A 22,177-nucleotide genomic window follows, 5' to 3' on the forward strand; every position below is an offset into this window, starting at 1 on the left:
GGCTAAGAATTGGATAGAAATAAATTTTTTTTTTTTTTTTTTTTTTTGAGACGGAGTTTCGCTGTTGTTGCCCAGACTGGAGTGCAATGGCACGATCTCGGCTCACCGCAACCTCCGCCTCCTGGGTTCAAGCAATTCTCCTGCCTCAGCCTCCCGAGTAGCTGGGACTACAGGCACGCACCATCATGCCCAGCTAATTTTTTGTATTTTTTTTAGTAGAGACGAGGTTTCACCTTGCTGACCAGGATGGTCTCGATCTCTTGACCTCGTGATCCACCCGCCTCGGCCTCCCAAAGTGCTAGGATTATAGGCGTGAGCCACCACGCCCGGCCACAACAAAAATTTTTTAAGAATTGGTAGGTGTGTTTTACCTACGTAACATGGGAATTGTGCACAGAGATCAGAAGCCAAGAAGTATTTTTCTTCATGGCCCTGATCAGCAGGTAAAAATAGGAGACTCTGTAGGATGCAGAGACATCCTACAGAACACAGACTGGACCAATAGAAACGGGAAGGGAACACCAACACATAGGTCCAGAGTGGGTACCTGTCCGTGTGCTTCACCCAAACATTCAGAAGCATCTGAGTATGATGCCACGTCAGATATGTACCGCTTGGATGTGATCCTGCTAGAGCTCTTTCAGCCGTTTGGAACAGAAATGGAGCATGCAGAAGTTCTAACAGGTTTAAGAACTGGTCAGTCACCAGAATCCCTCAGTAAAAGGTGTCCAGTGCAAGGGAAGTATATACAGCACTTAACGGGGAGGAACTCATTGCGGAGACCATCTGCTATTCAGCTGCAGCAGAGTGAACTTTTCCAAAATTCTGGAAGTGTTAGCCTCACCTTACAGATGAAGATAATGGAACAAGAAAAAGAAACTGCAGAACTAAAGAAGGGGCTAAACCTTTCTCAAGACAAAGGGGTGAGGGATGACAGAAAGGATGGGGGCATACATGTCTAGCCTTCCTCAGGCTGTATCTGTAGGATGAAAGTGGACTTTAACTTAAGGTAGTTAACTGGAATGTAAATTTTTCATCTTTATTAGGGTATAGTTGGTATAATTCTTAGTTCTATTTAGTAAGGCTTTACAAGACTTATTAAAGACAAGCTGCTGCTCCTTCCCTTCCTGCCCCACAAGCTCCTTTTCCTAAATTTCCTACCTAAATATTACCATATGCCTAGTCTCTGAAACTTTTAAAAAACTTAGACCTCATCCTTAATTATTTTTTCCTTTCAACTCTGTTGACCTTCTCTCTGGTCTTCCTCTAGAAGGTTCTACCGCAGAAATTGACATGTGCTCCCTGCCCCTGTCACTGCCCAAGCCCAGGCCTGCACACTCACTGGACTGTGCAGTTTTGACAGCTGCCAGTCTTCCTGCCTCTTTCACACTGCTGCTGAAGTTAATTATTGGAAGGATGCCTGATCATTTCATTCCTTGGCTCGAAACCTTCTGCTGCCTCTAAGCTAAAAGCTCAACTTCTTAACAGTGTGCAACTTCCAACGTTTTTTTTGTTTGTTTGTTTTGAGACAGAGTTTCGCTCTTGTTACCCAGGCTGGAGTGCAATGGCGCGATCTCGGCTCACCGCAACCTCCGCGTCCTGGGTTCAGGCAATTCTCCTGCCTCAGCCTCCTGAGTAGGTGGGATTACAGGCACGCGCCACCATGCCCAGCTGATTTTTTGTATTTTTAGTAGAGACGGGGTTTCATCATGTTGACCAGGATGGTCTCGATCTCTTGACCTCGTGATCCACCCGCCTCGGCCTCCCAAAGTGCTGGGATTACAGGCGTGAGCCACTGGGCCCGGCCACTTTCAACGTTTTTATCTATTCTCTCTGCCTTCAACTTAGCATCATTCCAAAACCACACCCTTCCAAAGCTTTGTACTCCTCACCCCCATGATCTCAAGGCAGCTCATATCTCTTTCCCGACTTTGCCCTGCACTGTTCCCTGGTACTTCCTCCTTTATTACAGCATTCAACTCCAAAGCCAATCTGTATATCCCTCAGAGGCAGCGATCTGATGAATTGGCTTTTGAATCCCAGAAAGGGTCTGCCATGGAGTTGGCAGTCCTCATGGTAGATGGCACATGATTTTGCTGCATTTTAAATAAATGAAAACCACGTTACATGATGCTTTCATTGACAACTGGCCTAAATAAAAAAACCGTGACTCTAAAAAAAAAAAAAATTATTATAGTATAATATTGGGGAAAAAAAATCCCAACAATGTGTTAGAGGTCCATACCAGATGCTTCGGAGAGATTCCCATCATGTAGTCGAGACAGGAGGACATGGATAATGTGAATAACATGTTTTATTATTATTATTTTTGAGACAGAGTCTTGCTGTTGCCCAGGCTGGAATGCAATGGCACAATCTCGGCACGCTGCACCTCCGCCTCCTGGGTTCAAGCAGTTCTCCTGCCTCAGCCTCCCAAGTAGCTGGAATGACAGTTTCCCACAACGATGCCCGGCCAATATTTTGTATTTTTAGTAGAGACGATGTTTCGCTATGTTGGCCAGGTTGGTCTCAAACCCCTGACCTCAGATGATCCACCACGCCTGGCCAAAAATGATTCTTTTTAAATTAAATAATGACTTACAAAATACTCTGATTGATATCAAGAGTTACCTGAGTATAGGGCGGAATGTGGAAATGGAGGTGAGATGCCGATAAGGGGAGGGGTCCACGATAAAAATGATATGGGATAATGATCCCACATGTGTACGCTTACGTAGGTGTGATATAAGGATGCATCCATAAAGAGATAAATAAGCCAGACGCAGTAGCTCATGCTTGTAATCCCAGCACTTTGGGAGGCTGAGGTGGGTGGATCACTTGAGGTTGGGAGTTCAAGACCAGCCTGGCCAATGTGGTAAAACCTAAAAATACAAAAATTAGCCAGGCATGGTGGTACACTGCATGCCTGTAATCCCAGTTACTTGGGAGGCTGAGGCAGAACTGCTTGAACCTGGGAGGTGGAGGTTTCAGTGAGCTGGATTGCATCACTGCACTCCAGCCTGGGCAACAGAGCGAGATTAAAAAAAAAATAAAAAGGATAAATGAAAAGGTGGCCACCATAATATTTTTAAAACATTTAAATAGGCCGGGCGCAGTGGCTCACGCCTATAATCCCAGCACTTTGGGAGGCCAAGGTGAGTGGATCACCTGAAGTCAGGGGTTTGAGACCAGCCTGGCCAACACTGTGAAACCCCATGTCTACTAAAAATATAAGAAAATTAGCCAGGTGTGGTGGCACATGTCTGTAATCCCAGCTACTTGAGAGGCTGAGGCAGGGGAATGCCTTGAACCTGGGAGACAGAGGTTTCAGTAAGTCGAGATCGTGCCATTGCACTCCAGCCTGGGTGACAGAGTAAGACTCCATTTTCCCCCTCCAAAAAACCCACAAAATCAAACATTTGAACAAGTATCTAACATAAAACATTAAAGCCCTTAATTCCCTTGCTCACAACTACTTGCTTAATTGGGAGCAATTAATCAATCAAACCCACTATTTGATGTACGTTCTCACCGACTTTTTTCTATGCATATAAAACACAGTAATGAGATGATATATGCTATACATACCATTCTGTAGCAGGTGTTTTTACTGTCATGGGTGTTCTCCCGTAACAACGCTTTACAGAGCTACCATGCCCTTTTGAATGGCTAAAAGATAGTACACATGAATGCATCATGCTGTGTTTCTTTCTGTAGTGATAAACAAGCTGCCTGAGATTTCTGGCTATTCCAAATGTTACAATAACTATCCTTGCACAAAAACACTTGTACTTGTAGGCAGGACTAATGGGATAAATTCCTTAAAGTAGAACTTCTGGGTCAAAGAGAATGAACCTTCACACCTTTGATAAGTTCTGCCAAATTGTCCTTTAAACAGGTTGTACAAATTCATGTTCTCACTAACAAGAGTTTGAAAATGCCCTTTTCTCAAGGCTCTAACATCAGAACTTTTCAATGTTCTAAATTTTCGACAATTTGATTACAAAAAAATGTTATCTTCTTTAACTGTGCATTTCTTTGATCACCAATACAGTCAAGGATCTTTCCTTCTTTTATTAGTCATTTGTATTTCTTCTGAGCTGCCTCATTATACCATTTGCTCATTCTTCCAGGTCCCAATTAACTGTTCTCCCTACCTTTCTACCGCAGACCACCCGCTATATCTGCAGAATTGTCATCAAACACAAATTTGATCTTGTTTTCCCAATTTGCAATTCCACAGTCCACAGAATTAAGTCTTTAATTTGGCACACTCAAGATCCTCCATAGTAACAATGATAATGCAAATACAATAACAACAGAAAACATTTCCTGAATGCATTATCTCATTCATTCCTCAAAACAACCCCTTGAGGTAGTAATTAATATCATCCCACTTTAAAGAAAAAGAAATTCAGGTCCACATCCTCACCCACATTTGGCCTCTTGTCAATCCATCCTTATTTCAGCCATTCCCAGTGACTTATATCACTGTGCCCCTCTGCAGACTTCTGCTCTGTGGACATCCTTAGCCTGAACTGCCCTGCCTTAAGCCGCCCCTACTGTTTGTTGGGTGAACAATTGCTAATCTTTTTAGACCCAGTTCAGGAAAGGCCAAAAGCTAGAGATATGGTATTTCAGAACATATGATCAGATTTGGAAGTCATCTTAAAGAGACATCTAGTTTCATGTTCCACAGACTATGGATTGCAACTCTCATTAGTGGGTCAAGGCCAGGATTTTTATAAAATTGAAATAAAATAGAACAAAAAATATCAGAGGGCAGGGAGCGAAACTATGTATTGTTTCAAGGGCAGGTATTGCTTTGTGAAGGTTGTGTATGCTAGATCCCAAAGTAAAATGTGTTTTTTTTATTGTGGGTAGAGGTCCAACCATCAAGCCACTCTCCACGCCAGAAGCCAGAATGATCTTTCTAAATCTGATTATGTCTGTCTCTTACTTTGAATTTTTCTGTGTCTTCCTATTTCCATTAAGATTAAAGACAAAACAAAACACCTCACAATGCTGACCCACGGCCCTGCTGGTCTCCTGTTCTTCTGAGGTCATTCCCAAGCCTTTGAAGGTGCTGTTCCCTCTGCCTGAACACTCTCCTTGCCCCGTCCATCTGCGAAGTCCCATTAATCCTTCAAGATTCTGCTCAAATATCACTTTCCCCAAGAAACCTCCGCCTAGGTTTCTTGATCTAGTCTAGGTTGCTAGACTAGGTCAGATCTCCAAATTATATACTCGCCATGCATATTGGACTTTTCCTTATAAGCACTCATCACAACTGTAGTTAAACGATATCTAACTGCTGCCTCCTTCCTTAGTCAGTTGGGTTCCTTCTGTGTACTTCTAGCAACTCACTTTGCTTTGCCATTCACAGGAGCCGCTCAGCCAGGGCTTGTAGAAGAATGAGTCTCCTGTGCAAAGCAAGAATCATCTTCTCTCAGAAACCTTTCGTGACTTCAGTCCTTACCTTATACAATGAACTCCTCGTCATCATTGTACTAATGAGGGATACCATTTACAAAGCCAGTGTAATATGCTAGCTACGCAAATGCTTTGCCTAGACAGCTCAGGTTGGTCTCTCACAACCCTGAGAGAAAGGCATTATTTTACATACTCTTACAGTTGGGGAAATGGAAGATTTAGAGTTGTTCACAGTTATATGCAACCACTAAATGGCAGGGTTACCTAACCACCATTACTAACACCTATACTACTGTATTACATTTGTTTGTCTACACATATCTGCTGCTCCTGACTAGATTATATTCTTTGGAGGCAGGGACCGAGGCACAAGCACCTAGTAGAGCCTCATTAAATATATTTGCTTAATGAATAAAGATGGATGGGAAAAGGCAAGAGTTCAGAGCAGAGCACTTTATAACATCATAAAGTAACCTAGTTGGAGGGACCTATCCCCTCCCAGGGTAGGAATCTCCTAGAATTCCTAGAGTGTGACTTGCTACACCCCCTGCTATGTAGCCCATTCTCTTGTTAGTTAACTCTAGTTACTAGTTCAATTAGATTCTGTGAGCATTTATTGAGCATCTACTACATACAAAGCTCTATGCTGGGGACTGAAGACAGATGTGAACCTGACTAATGGTAGAGGATCTGAGTGTTTGGTACCAGGGGAAGATGGCCATGTGCCATAAAGGCAGAGCATAATGCAGCCATAACACTAGGCTATACCCAAGGTGTAAAGAAAGAGCCATGAGAGGCCAGAGAAAAAGCAATTAATTCCTATTGGGAAATGAGGGTTGACTTCACAGCATTCCAGCCTGGCTTTTTTTTTTTTTTTTTTTTGAGATGGAGTCTTGCTTCGTTGCCCAGGCTGGAGTGCAGTGGTGTGATCTCAGCTCACTGCAACTTTTGCCCCCTGGGTTCAAGCAGTTCTCCTGCCTCAGTCTCCCAAGTAGCTGGGATTACAGGAGTACGCTACCATGCCTGGCTTTTTTTTTTCCTGTATTTTTAGTAAGACAGGGTTTCAGCATGTTGGCCAGGCTGGTCTCAGACTCCTGGCCTCAAGTGATCTACCTGCCTCAGCCTGTAAGTGCTGGGATTACAGGCATGAGCCACTGCGCCCAGCCCAGCCTAGTTTTAAAGGATGTGTAGGCAAGTTCTTTAATCTGAACATAAATTTCCCCAACATGGTGAGTGTACGGAGCGGGGATAGTTGATGAAACCCACTTTTGCCTTCTGAAGTGACACAGAAGTGTAATCCTCTCCATGTTAAAACTCCAAAATAGGCCGGGCGCGGTGGCTCAAGCCTGTAATCCCAGCACTTTGGGAGGCCGAGGAGGGTGGATCACGAGGTCAAGAGATTGAGACCATCCTGGTCAACATGGTAAAACCCTGTCTCTACTAAAAATACAAAAAATCAGCTGGGCATGGTGGCGCATGCCTGTAATCCCAGTGACTCAGGAGGCTGAGGCAGGAGAATTGCCTGAACCCAGGAGGCGGAGGTTGCGGTGAGCCGAGATCGCGCCATTGCACTCCAGCCTGGGTAACATGAGTGAAACTCCGTCTCAAAAAAAAAAAAAGAAAAAAAAACTCCAAAGTCAAGGATAATTACCTTGTCCTGTCTGATATTTCTATTTTTGAGGCAAACATTTCTCACTTTATTTCACTGGGTCTCAAGATAGAATATGAACCCACATAGAAGGCCTTTCCTCCTCCTCCATTTACTAAATTTTATTTATCTTTCAAGGCCAAGGTCAATGCCACCTTCTCCATCACATCCCCTAACAATTACAGAGAAGTGGTATCTTATTTGCATAAACACAATGGTATACAGTAAAAATTACTTCGGAAAATGCCTACATTTACCCATAACATACAGTATATATGGCTTTCTGTATGCTATCTAACACAACCAGTTTTCCCCAGCACTAAAACATACTATGTACCTTTGGTTTAGAGCTGACAAAGACTCTCCTTGATCAAACTTGTTAGGTTCCCCTGAGCCCTCTTCTTGACTAGCCCTTGACCTTGGCTCCCCAAACCCTTCAGTCTTAGGCACACCTAGGTCAGTTTTACAAGGAATCTTGAAGTCATTTTAGTGAGACTCCTCACCCTTCATGCATGATCACACTTGATATCTGATCAAGTTCCTCCTTCCTGCCTTTGATGTGCAAGTCCTTGGTCTGCCTTTAACAACAATCTTGTTAGGTCAGATGAGCAAAAATCCTCCCACTCTTGATGGCTCCTCTTAGCAATTTTCTATATATCGATCCCCTTACTCTGTTCATTGGCCATAAATCCCCAGCTATCTTTACTGTATTTGGAATTGAGCTCCATCTCTCTTCCCTATTGCAACAGCCCTATTACCACAGCCTCGAGTCAAGTCTTCCTTACCGTTTACTATTTTAACCAATTACTTTTTCCTTAACAGAGCCAAAAGAAGTAGATGTCTTGTTTCACAGCCATGTTGTACTCTGTGGACGTAGGTGAATTCACATACCTGAAGTGTTGATACGATGTGATATGAATGCTTGCTCTTTCCTCCAGCATTTTTCTTATCATCCCTAGTATAATCCTCCATTTTACCATGTACTGTAGTGTACTGTGTACATGTATGTTGCATGCATATCACAGCCTCTGCTGCTCCTCTGGGATTGTGTGTTTTTCATCTTAAGAGTCCCCATAGTGACCAGCATGGTGACATAAAACAGGGCCTCATCATCTTTGCCCCTTCTTCAGATGTTCTTCAAGCCTGTTAATATCCCTCTCAAAATGTGATATCCATTAGTGAAAACAATATTCCAGACACGATATGATCAATATGGAGAGTCTCTACCCTCTCCCCCTACCCCAAATCACACTTCTATTAGCTCAATCTTAGACTTCAACCGTTTTAGTAGCCACATCTCACCCATACTGGCCCTTTGGTCTGGTAAAACCCAAGGTCTTTTTCGGGAGGTCTGCTATTAAGCCCAGATTCCCACTACCTTATGTTTATTTGAACAAGTCTTTACGTTTACCCTTGTTAAAACTGTTTCTTGGTTTTCCACGCAAGGCAGAAGCCTGTTGATATACGTGTTTTTGAAGCGCAATTCTGTGGTCTGACAGAAGACTCTTTGATTTTCACTTGGGTGGTAACAGGAAAAGGAGACCAAACAGCCTTCAGCGCAGGGTGAAAGGGAGCCTCCAGAAGGCTGGCCCTGTCTCCATGGAGAAGCCACAGGTGCTAATGGAGGTTTGGTACCTACGTAGTTTGTGCCCTTTTCTTCTTTCCAGAGCTTCTCCCTTCTACCCTGGGCCTCTTCAGCTCTCCCAATAGCGGACCCCCGAGGCAGCAGCGCCTCAACAAGGTGGCAGAGGTCCCCGTAAAGCCCGCGCCTGGGCTCGCAGCCCGCAACAGGCAGCTTTTTCCCCGCGCTCCCGCGATGCCTGGGCCCCCTCTGGGGGCTCCCCTCCCCCACCGGGAGAGCTGTCCTCCAGCCCCCGCGAGCGGCGCGTGGAGTCGGGACCCGGCCCCCGGCCCTGCGTTCCGACTGCCGGGGGCGCGGGCAGCCCAGGAGGCTCTCCGCGGGGACTTGGCGCAGGGGCCCAGCTCGGGCAGAACGGGCGGGCTCCGGGCGGCGCTGGCGGGGCGTGGGCGAGGCGCGGGAGGGGAGGTCTGCGCCGCCCCAGGACTGGCCTGAGCCGCGGGGGGAGCTGCGTCCCTCTGCGCCCCGGGGCGGGAAAGGTGGCCCCCGCGCGGGGGTCGTGGCAGCAAGCTGGGCCCGCGATTCAGGGCCGGGAATGGGCCGGCCCGTACCTGATCTTGAAGTCGCGGTTATAAATGGTCCGCAGCCGCTCGCGATCTGTCTCCATGTCCAGTCCCCGAACGACCAGGAAACTCTCGAAACACTGGCCCGCCTCCCGGAGCTGCCGGCAGCTGAACTTACTGGGCATCGCGGCGGCGGCTGCGGCCCAGGCAGGAGGGTCCGCGGAAATGAAACTGAAAGTCGCCGCTGCAGCTGGAAGTTGGCGGCCCTGAGATGAGGGTGCAGCAGAGGGGAAGCCCCCTAACTCTGACCCCTGATCCTGCGGGCTCCCTTCTCCCCACCAGACTTCTCTCCTACGTTCTTTTCTTACCTGAGTCTTCCCTTCGGTTCTCCGTCCTATCCCCTCCCCCTCTTCGCATTAACTCTTTCCTAAAGCGTCTGACCCCTCCCTCAGGGCCCTCCCCTTACCCCAAGCTCCCTCCCCTGGCTTCTAGCCAGTATCAGAACGTGGCTACCGCTTGGGGCCGTCTGAACAGCCCGGGAGGACCTCCGAGCCTCCGCTAGGGCCACTCTCACGCCCACCCTCTAGAGCCTGGGGACTCAGTGGAAAGCAGGAGAGCAAAGGGCAGGACTGGGACCTAGGTCGGCTGCAGCTGGACTGGGGAAGCTCATCCACCGCCTCCCCCAGCCGTCCAGGGACAGAAACCCGTGGAAGCGGGCGACACGCCCCCTCCCCCATTTTCCCTTCTTGGGCTTTCAGACGCACGTAGTTGGCATAAGAGTCAAATAAGTTTAGGGAGAAGAACCCAGTGTCTCTGAGATAAAGGTGTGTACGTGTGGAAGGGAGGGACAAGGGGCTCTGCCAGGACAAACAGTCATTGCTTTTCTCTGCCACACCGGCTCCATTACGTGGAAAGGCTGGTGACCCTTACCCCTGAGCCACATATTTGGGCGCTTAATTGCATTTCAATCTGTATTGCTCTTTATTTTTTACTAGTATATAAGGTGGCCCCAGTCATCAAAACGCTAGCATCTTCAGAGTAAGGGACTGTTGTGTTAGGCAATAAGTGTAGTTAATAGTGACGGTACCACGAAGAGAAGCGCAATTGTTTCACAAGACTGTATAGACAAATTAAAGGGGGTGGGGCTACAATAACAAGCCTTTGCATCTATTTTTTTTTTTTCTCGCAGAATGAAATAACACACACACTAGAATGGGACAAGCTAAGTTATACTAAAAAGTTTTAAATCAAATATATCACTTTCAAATAAATCAAAGCTAGTGGTGTTCTCCATAGCAGTTACCGGCAGGAGGCCACACATTCAATCTAAGGAATTAAAAGAAGTCCAGAACCCAGATCATACTCCAGGCCAACAACCAACTTGTACCTTCTCTCAGGCCAACAACCAACTGAAGCCAGGAATAACAGGCTTTAGCAACAGGAAATGCAGTCAGTGGGAACCAAAGCTACAGGGATGGGGAAAATAGAGCAGAGGAAAACATTGTTTTAGAACCGGATTATGCAAAGTAGAGGAAAAAACTAGAAAAGTAGCCAAAGATGTTACCTTTTTTTCTCCCTCAATGTCCTGATGAGGTTCCAGAAGAGTAGAGAGGGTGAACTCCTCAAAATTGCTTTGTTACTTACCATCTGAAAAACCTATCTACCATACTCAAACTGAATGTCTGGCTCCATTCTGACCAGCAAATCTAAATCCATATTATTCTTGGATACAATCTACTCTCTTTTCTGGTCAGACTTCTCTTGGGTGTTCTCAAAACGTACACAAAAAGCTACAGTATAGTAAAAACTTGGGTAAAAATGTGATGCATGTGGCTTTGTCTACAATAGAACTTCTCTAAACAAGTTTTATCTGGAAAAATCAACTTCACATGGGGTTCTAATTGTTATTGTCAGAGCCGTTTAAACAGAGCAACTCCATCTTGAACAGGGGCTGGGTAAGATGAGACTGAGACCTACTGGACTGCATTCCCAGGAGGTTAGGCATTCTAAGTCACAGGATAAAACAGGAGGTCAGCACAAGATACACATCATAAAGACCTTGCTAATAAAACAGGTTGCAGTAAAGAAGCTGGCTAAACCCACCAAAACCAAGACGGTGAGGAGAGTGAACTCTGGCTGTCCTCATGCCTCATTATACGATAGTTATAATACATTAGCATGCTAAAAGACACTCCCACCAGCACCATGACAGTATACATATACCATGGCAACATCAGGAAGTTACCCAATACAGTCTAAAAAGGGGGATGAAGCCTGTTCTGGGAACTGCCCACCCCATTCCTGGAAAACTCATGAATCATCCACCCCTTGTGTAGCATACAATCAGGAAATGACCACAAAAGGGGATCATGAAAGCCCCCTGGGGATGTTCTGCCTATGGAGTAGCTATTCTTTATTCCTTTACTTTCTTAATAAATTTGCTTTCACTTTACTCTATAGACTCATCCCTAATTCTTTTCCTGCATGGGACCCAGGACCCCTTTCCAGTAACATTTTCACACATGCTGTTCTAGATGTCTAAAATGGCCTCCTTTCTCACCTTTCACATCCAGCTCAAGTTTCACTTCCTTGATTTCTTCCTTAAATCCATCTATGTTTACATGAATCTACCTTAATTAAAAGAAATGAGGTTGATTTAGGCATGCGTTGAAGGCAATCTGAAAGTTAACTGGCCAACAGTGTTACTGGAATAAACCCATGGCCCTTCCAGAAAATCGAAATACTTTTTAGACTAGCCAGTCTACCATAAACCAAAAGAGAGGCTGTGGCAATTGTAGTTGATCCTACCTGCAAATGCACCTCTCACTAAAATGTATTTGTAATCCCCAAATCAATACATGTAGTGCCTTTGTGGTCATTCATGGACACACACAGAGCGACAAAAAACTTGTTGTCCAATGTGCGTGTTCCCAGTTGAGGTCTGACACAGTGCCCTGCTGATTTCAGCCCTTGTATTGTAAAGTGCCCTTTCCATGGTCTATCTAGTGCCACGCTTGTTGAATTCTTGTGCTTTTTGCTGGTGATTTCACTACTTAAAATGGCCACTAAGTGTAGTGCTTAAGTGTGGTCCCATGTTCCTAAGCACAGGAAGGCTTTACAGGGAAAATTCCTGTTAAACTTCATTCAGGAATGAGTTACAGTATTCACTAAGTCAGTATTCAAAGTGACTTTACAGAACCTAACCACGCTGAATAACCAGAATCAACTGTATATGCTTATACATAACAGAATGCTTTTTGATACCTTGGATTTTAAGAGATGTGAGATTTGTTTTTGTGCTCAAAGAGCTTATATATACTCTGTGCCTTTATATATACCTTATCTGTTTAAAGGAGAAATTTAAGTTATCTCAGTTTAAACTATAGGACAATCCAGCTTTGTTCTGTACTTACTAATCTTCCTTTTTCATAGTAGGTAGCTGAAAAATGAGAAAATGATCACAAGTATTTGGTTTACTTGGTAGTTTTATAGATAATTGTAAATTCACAAGTTGGCATTTAAATATTTATCATTCTTTATCATTCTGAATGACAGGTACACAATATGCCAAAATATGCCAAAAGTTTGCCAAGTATCCCATAAACCTAGATGAGTCCAGCACCAAAGTCTTAGATTATAAAAGAGAACAGGCATTGGAACTAGGCAAGCAATAGAGGGATAATCACTGAGGCTCAGATGAAACAGTCTTCAGCAGTGCCATTTCAAACCAAATACAGGAGGGAGGCTCCACAAAAAACTCTTTTCCAGATGGCTGGGAAATCTTTGCCCTAGGGTACAACAGGCTGATTTCAGCAGCTTGTGATAAAATAAATACAATTCAAGCAAATATTTCTGCTAAGGGAGGTTAAGAAGGTGGTAGGGGGGAGCCAGAGCGGGAGTGTCTCTGCCAGACTTGGTCAGGAGGGTTGATTTCCTCCCAATTATGCAAGTAACAACTTTAGATAGTCAAGGGGTTAAGACATTTTTTAAAAAAAGTCTAAGCTAAGGAATCAATGGGATAGCCTGGGGGTAAGATGAGAGAGTTAATAAATTAAAGGCAAGAATGTTTGAATCTATTTGCATTACAAGGAGAATGGAATGTAGCTAAATGTTTCTCAAAAAGGTGGGAATTTGAACTGGCCTTGGATGGAGTACAGGAAGCATAAAACTCCCTCTGGTTCCTTTTTGGGAACTAGGATAAAAAAAAGCCTCTCCCGCAAGTCTGTAGCTAGGCCAGCTAAGAGGAGGAAAGCAGCATTTCGAGATAACCCAACGTGAAATATTAGCAAGTTTAAGGCAGGGATTCTTTCATTTCTACCTCTGCCTAGTGACTACGACCATACTTAGGCCTTGCTTTCTGAATGACAGGTACAGAAGACAACTACATTTTTCCCTTTGAAAAACGGGTAGTCTCTGAGTGAAGAGCAGCATGATCCATAGATATTGCTCACGCTTAAATGAGCTGTTCTTTACAAATCTTTGGATATTCACTGAGTCTATAAAAGTTGAAGGTAGAAACCAATTTCAGAAACCCTAATCATTCTCAACAAATAAGATCAAATACAGCTGAATATCTTACCTTGAGAACAAAGGCTGAAGCGATGAATCAAAAAGGAGAAACTCAGACAATTTTAGAACAAAACAGGTATATTTCTATTAGACTATCTGATACAGAAGATAGTGTGGTATGGATGGATAGTATGAATGACAAATAATACAAATATATTTTATTTGAAATAAAAATGCATACACAGCTCAATGGGTCACTTAGAAACAAACTGTTGCTTGACTATATTACTGAGCAAAAACAAAACTGAAGCACAAACACCCTTCTTTTTTGACATGTATCTGGAGATAGGTAGGAAGACACTACTTGATTTTTTAAAAAACTGACCTTCCCTTAAGGCCTGGTCATAGAAGTGTAAACAATGTAAATGAATCCACCATTACCAGTTGTCATATCATATCTATGTCACCTGTGTATTCTGACATTACACACATACCTGCCAATATACCTGGGAAAGGTTATTTTATCACAGTTACACTTGAGTTCTTGGCAGGTAGGACAGAGGAAGAGTAATTTGAAATAAGTTTTACATCCTATTTAGAATAAATCACTAGTATTTCCTTAAATAACAGGTTACAATAGAAAGATACTGCCTGGAAGTTATCCTTTTCACTTTGGTTCATTTTTACTTTTTGTTTGTGATTTACATAGCTGTTTAATTCATTTGCTTATAGTACAATCCTGCCATAAAGTATTAAAGCACAAGATACCTATTATTCCTTCAACATCTGCATTTTTCAAGTTTTATACTCTATATCCACAGTATGTCAGCAGTTCTTGAATGTTTAAAAAAAATAAATGGGTAAAACCCTTCTAAAAATGCAGATGTCTATAACTACAATGGTACTAAAATGGGAAGGAGACAATGGAAGAAGGGATAAAAGCAAACACGTTCTGTGCAGGGAATGTGGTTCAAGTCTTTGGATTTAAAAACAAGTTCCCCAGAGAAGCTGGCACTTCCTTTGCCCTCCAAAAAGGACCTGAAAAGTCCCAATCCAAACTTTGGAAAATTACAGTTATGAGATGCAATAAATGATGATCAAAGCAGTCAGAGGGAGAAGGATGAATGTGTCTTCCATTTAGCTATAGATTGTAGCATAGTCTTTTTAGGTGTTGGTGGATCAGTAAAAACCACTGAAGTACCAGAAGTGCTTGGAGCTTGGAAGGATAGGGGTAGAAAGTAATGACCGTAATACCTTGTCTAAATCAGTAGCAGGGCTTTGTGGCTAGGAAACTTTTTTAAACAGTAAAATGTCTCTAGGATAGATCTTTCTCTCTCCAACATTAAATGTGGCAGAATTAACAAAAAAAAAAAAAAAAAATTTACACGTAGATATAGCAATAACAGAAAATTACAAGGCAGAGAACACAAAAGAATCAAGACAATGCTATAGGTTCAACAGTATTCCATGAGGCTAGAAAACTGGTTAACTTTGAAAGCCCTAGCAAAATATCACTCTTGTTTATAAATCACTTATTTATCATATGACCACATGTTGAATCCTTGTCTTTCCACATACTGGAGAATTCTACATTCAGCCTTTAAGCATTCTGCATTTCTTTGCCAATCTTGTAGCTGAGTATCTTGTTCCAGTCGATTTTGGTGCGGGTAACTGGAAGCTGCCGGCGCAAGGCCTTGAATGTGGTATCTGACATTGTTTGATAGTTTTCACTAATTGCTGTCTGCAATAGATAATTGAAGATGAGTTGCTTGAACAGAAACGAGGCTGGTTGTGAATAGGAAAGTAACGCTATAGTCAAAGGATATGCTTGAGTCCCCTATGAAGGATAGACTGGATATATTATTTTCAATGAGGTCCTCTCCAACCTCTGAAGTAGGTCAAGAAGTTCACCTATATTATTTCTTTCTTTCTTTTTTTTTTTTTTGAGACGGAGTTTCGCTCTTGTTACCCAGGCTGGAGTGCAATAGCCCGATCTCGGCTCACTGCAACCTCCGCCTCCTGGGTTCAGGCAATTCTCCTGCCTCAACCTCTTGAGTAGCTGGGATTACAGGCACGCACCACCATGTCCAGCTAATGTTTTGTATTTTTAGTAGAGACGGGGTTTCACCATGTTGACCAGGATGGTCTCGATCTCTTGACCTCGTGATCCACCCGCCTCGGCCTCCCAAAGTGCTGGGATTACAGGCTTGAGCCACCGCGCCTGGCAGCACCTATATATTTCTAAAACTAGAGCTACAGTCCCAAGCAATCTTGAAACCCTGATTGTAAGCAGAATGCCAAATGGGAAGGTCTGCGAAGTCTCCACATTTAGTAAAACTGAAGAGCATGTGTATTTACATTAAAGGACACAGAGAGGCCTAACAAAATATGTTAACAGCACAATAATAAGATAGTAGATCTAAAAAAATTAGCTCCAAATCTTCTTACCTGATACTCGTTTTCTGCATTCTCTATGATTTTAATAAACTCCTTGGCAGTTTGGGCTTCATTCTAATGGAGGAAGAAAGAGGGTAAAATCAGATTTTTTAAAATGTGTAAGCAGTAAGATCCTGAAAAGTAACTCCATCTTAACTAACATTTGTGTAACAATTTCTAGTTTACCAAAGTGTTTCCATGCCCACTACCTCCTTTGATTCTCACAACAACTCTATAGAAGAGAGTATGTTATAATCATAACCCCCATTTTGCAGATGAGAAAACAGAACCCTCTGTTTTCTTGACCAGAATCACACAGTTTTTGAATGATAAAGATGGAATCTGAAATTAGGTCTTCACCAAAAAAACCCATGCTCTTTCCACTCTACCACAGTATACCCAAAAGACATCATCAAGTCTTGAAAACTTGACGCCTTGAAAATATTTCTGGTTTAAAATGATATGAACAATGAATGCCCTCAGACACATCAGTCATATACCATAAGCTAACATATGCCTTTATTTGCCACTTAAGACGTTAAACTAGCCAATCACATTTTGTATTACGTGGCTCAAGTATAAAATGAATCTCTCTCTTCCTGTTACCATTAAGTACAACAGATTTTTTTTTTTAAGTTTTTTTTTTTTTTTTTAATAAGATGGGGTTTTACCATGTTCGTCAGGCTGGTCTTGAACTCCTGACCTCAGGTGATTTGCTGGCCTTGGCCTCCAAAGTGTTTGGATTACAGGCATGAGCCACCACGCCCAGCCAGATTTTTTTTTTTAAAGAGAACAGGGTAGGATTTAATGTCTACAGCAGTGGTCCTAAGAGAGACTATGAGGTCAAAACTATTTTCTACTTTTTTTTGAGACAGAGTCTAGCTCTGTCTCACAGGCTGGAGTGCAGTGACACAATCTCGGCTCACTGCAATTCACCTCCCCGACTCAAGCGATTCTCCTGCCTCAGCCTCCCAAGTAGCTGGGATTATAGGAGCCTGCGACCACGTGCAACTAACTTTTGAAATTTTAGTAGAAACAAGGTTTCACTGTGTTGGCCAGGCTGGTCTCGAACTCCTGACCTCGTGATCCGCCTGCCTCGGCCTCCCAAAGTACTGAGATTACAAGTGTGAGCCACCGCACCTGGCCTTTACTTTCACAATAATACTAAGACAAAGTTATTTGCCTGTTTTGCTCTCACTCTGTACAGCTAGTGCTCGACTTACGACCACGGTTGGGACAGCGGACCAGTCGTAACACAATTTGGTCGTAAGTTGAGTAGGCTATATGTACAGTTGAAATGGTGCACGCAGAGATGGTAGTGCTGCCGGAAGCTGGTCCGCACTGTCGTACGCCCAGCTGGGCCTGGGCAACGTTTGCGCTGCCAGACGCTGAGCAGTTGTGGCTAGCGATTGTGGTCGTAAAGTTGAATGGTCGTAAGTTGCATAGGTCGTTAAGTCGATCAATACCTGTAATGTGTATATAACGTAATTTCCTAGAAACTACATGATGTATGGTGACTTTATCACTTTGAGGGCTAATGAAATGTATGAAGCAGAGGCCAGGTGCAATGGCTCACATCTGCAATCCCAGCACTTTGGGAGGCTGAAGCAGGTGAGATCAGGAGTTTGAGACTAGCCTGGCCAACACAGTGAAACCCTGTCTCTACTAAAAATACAAAAATTAGCCAGACGTGGTGGCACATGCCTGTATTCCCAGCTACTCAGGAAGTTGAGGTAGGAGAGTCGCTTGAAACTGGGAGGTGGAGGGTGCAGTGAGCTGAGATAGTGCTTGAGCCAGGGCAACAAGAATGAAACTTCATCTCAAAAAACAAACAAAAAACAACTAATATCACAATATTGGTTGTTTTTTGTTTTTTGAGATGAAGTTTCAGCCACCTTTTAATATCAGTCATCTTTTAAGAAGCCAGACTTTACAAAATTTGTGAAGACACAGATGTCATTCTTCTGTTTTTTTCTTTGGATTTCGAAAATATATTTACGAAGATGTTACTTATTAACATATATGCATTTATTATTTTTAATAAACGAGTATTTTTAACACTCCTTAGTTTTATTTATTTATTTATTTGTTTTTAAGACAGGGTTTCACTCTGTCCCCCTGGCTGGAGTGCAATAGCACGATCTTGGCTCACTGTAGCCTCAACCTTCCTAGGCTCAGGTGATCCTCCCACCACAGCCTCCCAAGTAGCTGGGACTATAGGCACTCAGCTGATTTTTATGTTTTTTTTTTGTAGAGATGGGGTTTCACCATGTTGCTCAGGCTGGTCTTGAACTCCCGGGCTTAAGCTTTCACCTGCCTTCGGCTCCCAAAGAGCTGGGATTACAGGTGTGAGCCAACTACACCCGGTCAACACTTCTTAGCTTTAATTTTTAGTGAAGTAAATGTTCATAGGTATGATGCATAAACAAAAATTATTTGGGGGTATTCAATAACTTCTAAGAATATAAAGAAGTAATGAGACTACAAAAGAACTGTAAGAACAAATCATGTCTTGGGCCAGGTGTGGTGGTGGCTCATGCCTGTAATCCCAGCACTCTGGGAGGCTGAGGTGGGTCAGGAGTTCAAGACCAGCCTGGCCAACATGGTGAAAGCCTGTCTCTACTGAAAAAAAAAAAAAAGAAAAAAAAAAAAGAAAGGAAAAATCATCCGGGTGTGGTGGCACGTGCCTGTAATCCCAGCTACTTGGGAGGCTGAGGCGGAAAAGTGCTTAAACCTGGGAGGTGGAGGTTGCAGTCAGCCGAGATCGCACCACTGCACTCCAGCCTGGGCGACAGAGCGAGACTCCATCTAAACAAAAGAAAAACAAAAACAAAAACAAATCATGTCTCTTCTTTCAAGGTACAGAGCTTAATATTGGCCAGGCATGGTGGCTTGCACCTGTAATCCCAGTACTTTGGGAGGCTGAGGCAGGAGGATCACTTTAGTCTAGGAGTTTGAGACCAGCCTGGGCAACACAGAGAGACCTCATCTCTCCCAAATATAAAAATATGAGTTGGGCATGGCGGCGTGTGCCTGTGGTCCCAGCTACTTGGGAGGCTGAGGTGGGAGGATCACTTGAGCCTGGAAGCTTGCAGCTGCAGTGAGCTGTGATCATGTCCTTCCTTGCACTCCAGCCTGGGCACAGTGAGTCTCTGTCTCAAATAAAATGACAACAACAAACCATAAAACATTCTAATTGAATACTCCTAAAAATGTTGTTTCTCTAATGATATAAATGCAGCCCTATAGCATGCAATTTGGTAAACTTTCCTTGCTCTTGGTATTTATTGATTGAAGGTACTACTTTCCTTGAGTAACTCGTACAATTGAGAGAGAGTGACTAAGAAGGACATTTGTCTAAAGCCATAATCAATATTTTGAATCAAAAACTGTGAACTAATATATGCCAGTTGGTGGTAAGAGGCACTAACAGAAGTGGCCAAAATCAAATCATTAAAAGCAAACTGAATTTCTACTGGCAGAATCAGGATTCAGGATCAAAACTAATTTTTTAAAGAAAAATGAGACATGAGTAAGCCAGATACTATTCCATACTCACCGAAACGGTTAGTGAATCCTGTACATCTTTATGACTAACCAACTGAACATTGCCATCTTCATAATAGTGAACCTGTGTGAGACAACGTTTGAGCATTTTTAGGGAAGTTCATAGAGAAACCTGTTACTTAGGACAGAAATCCATGCTTTATCTTTTAGATGATGAGCCATTTTATCACTGCTGAACAAATAATTAATATAACTAACGATAATTCACAATGATGGTTAATTAATCCACAGAACATTAAGAATGCTTTTTCCTTAGCAGGGAAAACTGATTATTAAGTTCGACAAACATTTGTTATGTGCTTTTCACATTCTAAGCACTGTGCTAGGCATTGCAAATACAAAGGTAAGTAAGATCCCACTCTTAACAATATTAAAATAATTAAAGTCATTAAACATTAGCTTTTCTCTGTGAAAACCAAGGATTTTTAATGGATCCTAATACCTAATATCTAGCACATTTCTCCATTTTGGTAAGCAGATCTGAATAGATACAGGAAAAGTCTAATTGAGGGTTAAAGATGGACAGAAAGCAAGTATTTTATTGGTAAAGCAGATATTTTTAAAAAGATAGAAGTAGTTCTGAATAAAGTGAAGAGCTATAATTATGAAAACAATTAGTAAAAAGGAGGAGACAGACTAACAAATCAATGACATTTTAGGTTCAGTAAGTTTTGGCAACTTAGAAGATAGGTTTAGTCACCTTGACAAGGCTACTAACTGGTCATACAGAAAAGGATAAGGGTATCCTTTTGTGCATTTGAATAGGATCTTGAAAGAAGCAGTTGTTACCTAAGTGGACAAGGTAGAGAAGGACATCTACCAAGGAGATAAAAAATATAACAGAATGGAGTGTAACTGGTTTAAACAAGAACAAAGAGCTCACTGCATATGAATATGTACAAAAAAGGAGTGTGGCAGGAAACGTTGCTATGAAATTGGAGAAATAGACTGTGAAGAACAAAACACTTTATAAACCTTGTTAAGAATTCAGACTACTCAGGAGGCTAGGATGGGAGGATCACTTGAGGCCAGAAGTTTAAGACCAGTCTGGGCAATATAGCAAGATCCCCATCATAGGGAAAAAAAGAATTCAGCTATCCCATTATAGGTGGCACATAGGAAAAGGAATGTTTTAGAAAGATTACACTTGTGCCATGAAGAAAATAAAATGGAAGTAGCTGATATTAGAGCCATAATGCTAGAACAATAGTCCAGGTAATGCCATTTACCTAGTGCTACGATCTGAATGTTGGTGCCTTCCCAAAATTCTTATGTTGGAATCTAATACCAAATGTGACAGTATTAAGAGGAGAGGCCTTTGGGAAGTGATTAGGTCATGAGGGTGAAGCCTTCATGGGATTAGTGCCCTTCTAAAAGAGGTTCAGTCAAGCTCCCTTGCCCTCTTCTACCTCATGAGGACACAGCATTTACCCCTTCTGTCACATGAGAATGCATAAGGTATCACCCATGAGAAACAGAACTTGCCAGACACTGAATCTAACAGCATCTTGATCTTCAACTTCTTACTCTCCAGAAGTGTGAGAAATACATTTCTGCTGTTTATAAATTACCGAGTCCAAGGTATTGTGTTATAATAGGCCAAACAAGGACAGGCACAGTGGCTCATGCTTGTAATCACAGCCAAGGTAGATGGATCACTTGAGGTCAGGAATTCGAAAACAGTCTGGCCAACATGGTGAAACCCCATCTCTACTAAAAATACAAAAAAATTAGCCAGGTGTGGTGGCAGGCGCCTGAAATCCCAGCTGCTCAGGAGGCTGAGGCAGGAGAACTGCTTGAATCTGGGAGGCAGAGGTTGCAGTGAGCTGAGATCGTGCCATGGCACTCCAGCCTGGGTAACAGAGAGACTGTCTCAAAAAAAAAAAAAGCCCAAACAAAGACATCTGGTCTATGCTACCAGGAGATATCTGAACAAAACAGGATGTTTTGAGGGATAAAGCAGAAAAGGGAAAGAGAAGAACAACAATCTTCACTTACTTCATTTCACTTACTTAGTAATCTTAGCTGTGCTAGCTATTAGTTATTAAGCCTTTACTATGTGTTAGACACTGTGCAAACACTTCACCATTACTGATATTCCCTCATTTAATCATTACAAAAACTATTAGATGAGGATTACTACTAACCCTATTTTATAGCTGAGGAAACAGACTTGCTTTGAGGCAGTTATTAAACAATAACTTATCCATGTTCACATACCAAGTAAGAGGGGGAGCCAGGATTTGAATTAGGTCAAATTCCAGAGCTATTCAACATGTGTAATACCTCCCAATGCTATGTTTTGTCAAAAAGTTAGGAATTCCTTGATCTAGGTAGAAATAAAGTGTCTCAGCAGGGGCTGACTCTTTGTGGATATCATTAGAAGGGCATAACAGCTAAGCTCCATCTACCTATTTGCAATAAAAAGACTTCCCTGGACAA

At 42.8% G+C, this 22,177-nt stretch overlaps 2 protein-coding genes and 1 pseudogene across 10 annotated transcripts in view; 1 reads left to right on the forward strand and 2 right to left on the reverse strand.

The window, feature by feature from the left end:
- LOC116531096 overlaps nt 1-1,490 on the forward strand; it is a 2,841-nt pseudogene extending 1,351 nt beyond the window's left edge. The window contains exon 2 of the transcript XR_004260270.1: nt 334-1,490. The product of XR_004260270.1 is annotated as a eukaryotic translation initiation factor 2-alpha kinase 1-like (transcript). The remainder of the gene's footprint in view (nt 1-333) is intronic.
- The window catches only part of MOV10 (Mov10 RISC complex RNA helicase), a 30,429-nt gene extending 19,143 nt beyond the window's left edge, over nt 1-11,286 (reverse strand). Inside the window, exons 1-2 of one of the 8 annotated variants that reach the window (XM_032249740.1) lie at nt 9,592-11,282; nt 9,272-9,489 (exon numbers count right to left, since the gene is read on the reverse strand). Coding sequence is in view for 4 of the 8 variants with exons in the window: in XM_032249739.1 (XP_032105630.1) it covers nt 9,272-9,473; nt 9,592-9,640 (251 nt within the window). In the remaining 4 variants the exon portion in view is untranslated. Of the gene's footprint in view, nt 1-9,271; nt 9,490-9,591 lie in introns of those variants that run through there. The other 7 variants (XM_032249738.1, XM_032249739.1, XM_032249736.1 and 4 more) reach the window with 7 other exon arrangements.
- A 1,930-nt stretch (nt 11,287-13,216) lies between these two features.
- CAPZA1 (capping actin protein of muscle Z-line subunit alpha 1) overlaps nt 13,217-22,177 on the reverse strand; it is a 48,655-nt gene continuing 39,694 nt past the window's right edge. The window contains exons 8-10 of the mRNA XM_032249753.1: nt 19,728-19,799; nt 16,181-16,243; nt 13,217-15,473 (exon numbers count right to left, since the gene is read on the reverse strand). Of these exons, the coding sequence (XP_032105644.1) occupies nt 15,333-15,473; nt 16,181-16,243; nt 19,728-19,799 (276 nt within the window). The 3' untranslated portion in view covers nt 13,217-15,332. The remainder of the gene's footprint in view (nt 15,474-16,180; nt 16,244-19,727; nt 19,800-22,177) is intronic.

This window comes from Sapajus apella, unplaced genomic scaffold (assembly GCF_009761245.1).
Source record: "Sapajus apella isolate SASKATOON/1434 unplaced genomic scaffold, GSC_monkey_1.0 scaffold69, whole genome shotgun sequence".
NCBI classification, from domain to species: domain Eukaryota; kingdom Metazoa; phylum Chordata; class Mammalia; order Primates; family Cebidae; genus Sapajus; species Sapajus apella.